The sequence below is a fragment of the Opisthorchis viverrini genome (assembly GCF_000715545.1).
Source record: "Opisthorchis viverrini unplaced genomic scaffold opera_v5_337, whole genome shotgun sequence".
In the NCBI taxonomy this organism is placed as follows: domain Eukaryota; kingdom Metazoa; phylum Platyhelminthes; class Trematoda; order Opisthorchiida; family Opisthorchiidae; genus Opisthorchis; species Opisthorchis viverrini.
In genome coordinates this window covers 504,380-513,579 of record NW_008751995.1, presented here as the reverse complement: position 1 = coordinate 513,579, position 9,200 = coordinate 504,380, and the positions used below count along the sequence as shown (strand labels likewise).

Here is a 9,200-nt window from a genome sequence, read left to right as displayed (position 1 = left end):
GCGTCGTTTGTGGCGGGAGGGGGGGGCATCGCGGGAGGCATTGCAGCATCAAATGAAAGCGGCTTCTGTCAAACTGAGTGTTGTTAGACGTTCGCGCCTTCCCGGCTGGAACCCAGGTGATCCTGGTTATGTGTGGCTCACAACTTTATAGGACATTACACGCAATCGACCCCAGTGGAGGGTGCGCCCGACCTTTCAGCTAATACTCGCGTGTGGTTGTCGGCTTATGTCGGTGAGGTTTGCAAAGGGCGCCGGGTCGACCCCGCTGGTGGCGTCTTACTTCGGCATGATGTCCGTATGTGGTAAATTCTGTCCAAAAGTGTAATAACCTTATTCTTCATCGTCTTCCTCAAGATTACGGGACTTATTCACGCTAATTAGCTTTCCACTCGTTATTAAGTCTTCCTTACCGCTAGGTTATATGGCCGGTGAGCTGTTAGTGATGATGTTGATGACGATGATGGCACTGAAGTGTATTGGATGAAGTGGTTACAGCTGCCGCAGTTTCTATTCGCTGATATTTGAGGAGTAGGAAATAGGGAGAAGAACGGTAAATTGCAGCCAGGTCTTCTTATCTTCACAATTGTTCTCAGCATATGGCCCCATAAACTTGCCTTGGACTTTCAGGGCTTTTTGTTTGTCTGACTAGGTTGTACTTCGTGTTTGTTTTTTTATATACTTCCCTACAACACAACGATATTCTGTTTCTGTTCATTGATTCTATTTTAGTTTCGATTCCCTACTTGAATTAATGGGATCGGCGACGAAGGAGCTGCAAACAGGTATGTTCTTCCGCCTATTGCACGACATGTGCCCGTTACCTCTGAACCATTTGACTAGTGTGGAACAGGTGAACCAAGCAGTAGAGTACATTTGTCATTCATAACGTGACTCTGACCGAATACCATTTTTGATCGATTCAGGTCTGGTTACGCTTTACGGGGTCTCAGTAACTGTTAGACTAACTTCTTACTTTGGGGGTAAGATTAATCTGTCTCTAGAAGCGATCATCTTATTTGGAACTTCGGCATGATGAGATACAAGTGTTTGGGTCACAATCGAGACGCTCCGGTTCAGCAAAAGGCTTACTGGACGTCTTAGCAAACGACAGATTTTTATCGGTTTGTGACCAGCCTGGAATACTTAGCTCACATTTGCGTTGTTCTTTCTTGATTGTATGGGTAACTTGGCTTCTGGCCGAAGTGGTTAGAGCACAATTTACTGACCGGAAGGTCCGTGGTTCCAATCCGACCTCCGCCACTCGACTTCTCCCCTGTCCAGGCTTGGGCAACCTGGCAGTATCCCAGCCCTCGTGCTTCCTCCGGGTGGCATAGCAGCTAGGCACCGGAAGGATGCTACAGCTGAACGCTTCCTTCCTTCCTTCCGTCTTTAACGTCGAAGAGATAAGGCACGATGTTCCTCCTTGCGTTCACTATGCACAAAAGAGTGCTTTTGAGACCTTTCGGAGGGAACTTACACTGAATGGCAACAAAGCCCAAACCGAACCAACGATTTCGCTGTTGGGTCCATATCTCTACCTCTACAAGGCCACATTTTGCTTGAATATGGCCGTTTCTTCGAATAAACGAGCTGTTTTGATGCATGTCGTAGTCGGACACTCCTGGAATTTCGCAAAATCTCTGCTATTTGTGTAGCGATTTTGAAGTTTCAAGCAAGTAAGTATTTCAGAAAGAATTCACAATATACTCAAACCTTCCATTTAAGAAGGTGCCATCCGAGAAGCCAGTCAGCACGTGTCCATTGAATGATGTTTGGCTCTATTTCTGCCTTTATGCGAGTTGATCACATTGCCGATCAGTCACACTTGGTCGGGCGATCTTGCTGGAAGGTTGCGGGTGAGATGCGCACTGCTGATGATTTCAACAAGTCACTGTGTAGTGCAACACAAATTAATTACAAGACAAGATCTGGTCGTCTAACTGTCTGTTGCAAAACTCAAGCTGATTCAGTCTGAGGTTGACCTTCGGCATGTTCCATTTTTCATCTGGAACTTTGCTACTTCAAGTGTTAGTTTGTGTATCCAAATGTGCCCTAAGCAGACAAGCTATTGCTACCTTGTGAACAAGGTATTTTGGATCTTCGCTTCACCAAACAATTCTCGAGCAGAAATTCTTGAGGCCGCGTTTAGTTGTGCGCTAACCGTATCAAGTTCTCAGTAAGCAATTAAGTATGAATCTTCACAAGATGCAACACCTTGGAAAGAAAAGCCTGTCACTTATTACCCTAGGTCGTTCGAAGATTCCGGCACTCATTTTTCGTCCGAAATCCAAAAAATCTCTTCTTTATGGTACGATTGAAGAAACCCGTCGAGCAATTTGACCTGTCGTTCCCATTCACACGCTATTATATTGAATCTGATGCCGATATTTACTTCATACCCAGAATTGAATGCATCGACGTGTCATTCACATCTGTTCCAATAACTTGAAGATTCCTATTCAATCACTCAGTGAACACAATACAGCGATGCGGTGATCAGCTTCCTCAGCAATCTGTTGGGTATAGACTTGTGCAACACGGGTGTATCCATAAACACACTAATTATGTGATTTTCCGGATTGCACTTCAGCTAAAAAGATTCCACACGCGAACGATGAGATGCCGGTGACGACCCACTGGTTTTGTTGAGTAACTGTGACATTACTTCCATTATTGACCAGAGTTCTTCAAAGCTGTTATTGTGCCGGATTTTAAGTGGTATGCCGAACAGCCAGATAATTTTTAATAATTTCCCAAGATTCAGTTTCATTGGTTCCAAACCACCTACACCAGCCAGTTGACACTCGCATACAACAGACCACAAATTAATGCCGATTGATCTGTACTGTCAACCGGAGGCATTGTTTGTAAGCTGGGCTTATTTATTGTCAGTCTGCGGAAGGTTTTGTACCACTACATCAGAACTGCTAACCCGAAGCGAGGGGTGCAGCACGGTGATTCAATGCACCATATGGACAGGGTTTTTCTCTTTCAATGTTTTGTGGTACAAGTTAATCTGATGATGTCAACTTTATGTAACCCGAGTTTCAAGCTTTTAACGCTCTGGCTTCGACGAAATTTGTAACTGCTTGGACAGCCATTTGCGGGATGACATACATCTCCACGGCTAAGGATTGCCTGCTGAGGGACGAATGACAAACCGAAATAAGATTGATAGAAATATGTAGTGAAATTCTCCAGCAGAGTCCGGATTTTCAAAAAAAGGGGGGGGGGGAATTCGTTCAGATTGTGTTACAAATAACACCAGGTCGAGTAGATCGAAAATATGGTCTCAATTCACCGGGTGTTGTCGTTCAGGGTTGTTTTTTTTAACTGAAGTTGCCTCATTATGGATCCCCCCGGGGGGCTGTATGCCATAATTTACACGTTATGAGGCACGCCGTCAACTGTTCAAGCTGTGTATAACTCAAGCCACCAACATCAGTACACTTATCTTTCTCCGTAAGGCTTCTGATAAGACCTTTTTTGGTTTAAAAATAAAGTTTAACTTCTAACACGGTCCTACTTTTTTTCACTAAACGTACTCTTTTTCATCCCTTTGTGGCCATTACGGGTAACGGAGTGTTATTTGACCTCTTCTAGACCTCTTCTCTTCTGACCGTTCTCTCTTCAGACATCTCTATGTCCACGAAGATACTGTACTAGTCTTTTCTAGGCACTCTGTTAGGCTCTTAGGCACTAAGCCTTCCTTTCTAGCCAAAATCGACAGTTCAGTGAATGTAACACAGTGGAGTAATCTGTATCGGTAGAAAATCTCAGGACTCGTGTTGCTGAAATCTTGATACACTCGTGCATTACAACACTCCTCTATTCAGCAGCGGTGTGTTTGCAGAAAATGTGTCAAAGTAAGGCTAACTTTGATTGCAACAGGTAGTTCAGTGTTGATGGCCCAGAGCCACTGACATTTGAGCCTTTTACTTTCTTATTGCTCCTCTTTGGATTTGGGCAGCATCTGCTTGCATGACTCTTTTTTGTTTTCGTGTGAACTACAAACCGAAGAGATATCACAAGTGAAAGCTTTTTAAAACAGAAGCCCTTTCGACCGATCAAAGGTGATATGGCACGCATTATCTTGTGTTGATTGGCATGTAAGGTACCCAATATGATTATTGTTTTGACCAATGGCGTGCCTACTACGTGACAACCTGATTCCGTTCTTCTGGAATTAGACACGTAGCACGAGCTATTCCATTAGGAAAAACAAGTTGCGCTCACCTTGGAAACTCCCTTGTCCTGTCTCTTGCAATGTAGATAATCTAGAGAATTACCGGCTTCGCTTTCACCTGGGTAGCACTTTCTCTTGAGCTGGAGACGTCACTGTCTTTCATTGGATCGACCGGCCTGGGAACAGTATAACGCAGGTCTCATCACAGTCACGCCTTCCCATTCTCATACGAATGTACACGAAGGTCCAAACGGGCCTGCTAGTGAAATATTGGCCACCGTTTGGAATTCGTACACTTTCTTATTCGGATGGGTCACCCTGATTTTATAACGTGGGAAAACTGCCTATCAGTCTGACGTTGCGCTACCGCCATAGCAACGGATTATTGACGCTCACAGTAGTTTCGCCTTCCCCTTTATACTTCATCGTTGGGTGTGGACGAGCAATTTTAACTCGTTCGTCGGACAATACTAAGCTCTGGAGTTCCAAACCTGACGCTATTGACTGGAATTGTAGCATTTTAGGCGGTGGTCGGATGCCATGCAGGACCGATTGGGAATGGTCCGATGCTCTACAGAAATTGTAAAATTCCCCTGAAAGTGCTAAACTAGCGTACTGGATTACAGTGTGTAAAGAGAATCTACGGTGGAAACCACTCTCTGCGGAGGGATAGCAGCACGCTAGTGGCTACCAGGGATTCCATCGACTTTCCAATTCCGGCATTTTCAGAGTGCATGTTAGCTCAAAAGTAAACAATCGCCTTATAGAATCCCTGTTGGGTCATCTTTTGATGCGACGTTCTTTGGCAGCCCCGATATACCTTAATGACGTTCTCACCTACGTGTTGACAGCAAGACTAAAAGGTTTTTGGGCAAAAATGCGTATAGGTTCGAATGTATGGGAATTGTCGTTAGGCTAGCATAGCAAAATTTAGTGACCTTACTATTCTCTATGCGTGGTTGAGATCTCCGGATGACCAAGCTTAACTGTAAATAGACATACGAACAAACCGCCTAAAGGTGACATAAAATTCTCAATATTGACTGACGGCCAACTATATGTGTGATATACTCACCTACTTTCGGGCGGTTGAAAAGAAGTCGTTCGCTTTAGTGTCGCCTGTGACGTAGGAGTCGTTTAATATCGACTACATCGTTACAGCGGTTAGCTTTGTTTCTCAAAACTGCTGAATATCGTTCGAGACAGAATTACCTTTTTGGTTGATGGCGTCTGATTTATTGGGCAAATTATTTAAGTAATCAATGAAACCTGCATTGTAACAAGTTTCACACTAGCAAGATAGAGTCTATCTCTTTTGTAGCTTTAGAAGCAGGTTTTTCAATTCTCACCCCGAATAACAGTTGCTGGATGCAGGGCTCAGGTAAAAAGAAGTCAACTGCTTTTTGGAAACGTCTGGGAAAAATAGGTGGATTTTTTTACTTCTCTGTCGGTACAAGGCGTTTTCCAACTGATTGATTTCGCAACAACTGTAGCATAGACCATTGCACGAGATAGTGAGATGACACAGCACTCATACATCAGGGCGGCGGGCCGTTGTAGTTTGGGTGGACGTACTAGGTAGGCTAAAGGTTTCTGTGGATTCTTTATCCTGGATGCTTTTTTCCGGTTACACTCTCGTCGGAGCTGTGTGATACGAGTTCATTTAACATAATACTAATCATCTCGGGATTTGGTGAAGGATGTCACGGCGACACAGCAGTCAATTCTTGTCACTGATTATCCATTTTATACCCCATGTTTGCGTCTGACGTGCACTTACTCGTTTGTAAACACCGTGCATTTGTATAATTTCCCCATGAAGTTTATTATAAACTCACCTAAGGGCGTATCTTGTGTCTGGTAGCAGTCGAAGTGACGGTGAAACGTGGTACACACAGCCGATAGTAGAAATTTGGATATCCCTAAATTTCTCTTATTCTTCTGTATATACAGCATCACTTCACATCAGAATAGTTGAAGATGACATGTGATTTATGGACGATAATGCAGAGAATGGATGAATCGTTGTCATCGACATCTTCGTCGACACCATGACATCAGTGCTCAAACATTGATGCTTCACCGCCGTACAGCGATGAGTTATTTGAAAGTCTTATCATGAGGAGAATAAAAGTGGATGGGTAAGGTACTTAATGCTAGCCTAAGGCAGTCATTCCGTAGTGCCTACACCTCCAGACATTCGGGCAAGGGCGACAAGGGCTCACGCTAACATCGATTAACAACCATATCCTGCGACCTCTTCAACCGTGCACAGGGGCGGATCGCGCGTGCCACCGCGGATGGGTTGTCCAGCACCATGCGACACAATATAGCTCCAGTACTCATACTTCATTGTATTGAGCTTGAATCGTTCTCTCCACCGTGTTCAGTCCATGTGTAGGTAACCGGTTCAAGTTACCGTATTGCATGTGGAAGTGTTTAATTTATTCCCGTTGTATTTAGTGCTAAGGGCTGTGCCTATAAACCCCATCCACTTTTCTCCATTTTATCGAAACCCGTGACCATTAAGCCTTCTGTTTCTTTCTTCCCAGTGACTGAACGACTGGAGGGTATTGTCGACTGCCGAGATTTCTCCGTATCTCCAAATTTCGATCCGTAAGTCCTCCGTTATGGCCCTCTCAACCCCGCAATCTTGTTTTTCAGCCCCTTTACAGACAAACACACGCAACAAGGTTCTTTTGTTCACCTGGTAGGTCACATTTTTTTGGATTCCAAGTCTTCTTTCTCTAGTTCCTTATTGTTGTTACTCGTACAGTGTGTTGAATGGTTTTCAGAGTTGTCTGATTCATACTCCACGTAGAAATACTAATACTAATCATTGAGGGAGGATGTTAGTAACCCAATTGGTGTTCATGGTTGTTGGTCACTTGGTTGAGCTGAACAGTTGAGTTGCCAAGGTCACTTCAGGTGAGCAAGTTTGCACACGTACAACACACACACGCAGTCAATATCGTCTCGCCTGGTGATGTGACGTTTGCAACGGAATGGCTCAACTCAACTGTCCGTCTTGCATTCCTCACGTGGCCTCTAGGTTTGGTCAATTTTGTTCGTGTACTCATTGTCGCGATGTAACGGGAGCGCGCGATCGATTTCGATTGTTTTTTTCATCTTTTACTGTAATCCGGCTAATGGGTTTTCGGCAGAATTTATCTCGATCAGCTCAACTTTGCTCAGCAGCTGTCTTTTAACAAGACGCTAGGCAATGTCGATTCACGATCACGCATGGAATTTCGATACATTGCAAAATGAGTTTTTGGCGGGTTGAGTATTTCATTATTCTATCCTAGATTACGTTGTCCGTTATCTTGCCTCTAAGAGTATCGTATCCGACTCCACCACAACGTTTTCATGTCTCAAAGCAGTCCTCCACTTCTGTTTGCGCATTTCCTTCTGTCCTAAAAACACTTTGTTTTCTGCTAGATGACTCATTCACACTAACTTGGTTCTTGGTTCTTGAATACTGATACGAATGAAAGGAAGAGAGGTGCATTCGAAGCTCTAACTTAAACTAAGCTAGGTTGCCAATTAGTGATTGGTTCAATGATTTGCTGTTTGGACGAGATTCGGGCACTACACACATCTGTTGATCTACGAACAAGGCAGAACTGCCATTGATGCACTTTTATCAGTCTTCTCACGCCTTTGTTCCATTCCAGCCATAGCTGTGAAGTTCTCAGAATCCAACTGCATACGAAACTGTGTCGATTGTCCGTTCGTGTGAACCGTAGGTGGGACGAACTACATTTAAGGCATCCACCGAGTAATACCTACCGTCATGTGGCCGCAAGCTTATCAGAGTTTGGAGGCACAGTTACACAGACGGCTGAACGCCTCAGTAACCTCAGCGATTACCCTTTGTGATCAGTCTTATCAGTTAAGATCCAGATGTACGTAACCATCACCCATAACTTAACCCTAATGATATTGTATCCTCCTCAAGTCAAGTGATGCATCCGGGTGCGACTGGAAGTCTGACAGCCTAATTCCGTCTGTCATTTCTGGTGTGCCTTTTTCCTTCACTGCACAGACAGCCAATGCGTTTCAAACGTTTACATCGTACGACGACCTGTCATAGGTAGCGCTGCAGTTGTCGGCTGTTTATCCTCTTAACTGACTCGCGTCGCGTTCACTTATACGCAGGTGCGATGGCTGCATCTTCGACTTGGCACTGTCCGTATACTTCACAAATGCTCCGAATTGGTAATGGGTTCAGTGAACCTGGGAGACCAGCTGTGTTCATCTGGTTTGCCGGATTCACCCATCGGATTGGATGAACGCTCGACAAAAGCTTGTGAACAGTTGGATCGGTTTCTAAATACGGACCTGAAAAAGCTGTTGGTCGAAACTCCTTGTCTGTACGGCAACATGGCGGACTGGACTCTTGAGAAGTTGGTATGTGACGGTTGGTTTGTCTTTCAGTGGACTCATATTTTTACCTCCAACTTTTTCCCCCATCTGAGTAAGTTCAGCCTGAATACATGAACCGTAACGTCGTAGCCCTCTTGTTAAGGACTACTTTGTATGGATTATTCGGGCTTCGCTTCGGAGCATGACGTCTTTGCCTGAAGATGAACAAAACTTACGTCCCTTACAAAATGCAATTTTAAATTATTCAGTTTATTTGCTAGGAAATAACTTAACTCTAATTCCATTTCTTCTGTGCTCGGTGATGGCTCTTCAGATGGTGCACAAAAGAACCCTGACCTTCATCAGACTTTCCCCCTCGCGATCTCAGGCTGTAGACAGTCAAGAGGTTTTCTATGTAGAATTTTCTCAGGCCAGCCTCAAAACAAAGCAGAAGTAGCTTGCTACCAGCTCGACAACATGATCTCGAATTTAATTCACATGGGTTTCTGAATTCCAACTGTTTGTGTTGACTAGTGTCTCTACCTCAGTTTGCTTATTTGTGCAGAATCGCTTGGCCTTGTTGGGGGATGCGCAGAAAAATCTTTTAGGGCTATCTTCTTTTGTCGTTGTTCAGTTGAAAGTGAAG

At 44.3% G+C, this 9,200-nt stretch overlaps 1 protein-coding gene across 1 annotated transcript in view; it reads left to right on the top strand.

The window, feature by feature from the left end:
• Positions 1-9,200, top strand: part of T265_10145 (hypothetical protein) — a gene marked incomplete at both ends in the record, with an annotated part of 41,053 nt that overhangs the window by 24,139 nt on the left and 7,714 nt on the right. Inside the window, 4 exons of the mRNA XM_009176424.1 lie at positions 730-782; positions 6,739-6,802; positions 6,851-6,896; positions 8,348-8,599. Coding sequence (XP_009174688.1) covers positions 730-782; positions 6,739-6,802; positions 6,851-6,896; positions 8,348-8,599 — 415 coding nt within the window. The remainder of the gene's footprint in view (positions 1-729; positions 783-6,738; positions 6,803-6,850; positions 6,897-8,347; positions 8,600-9,200) is intronic.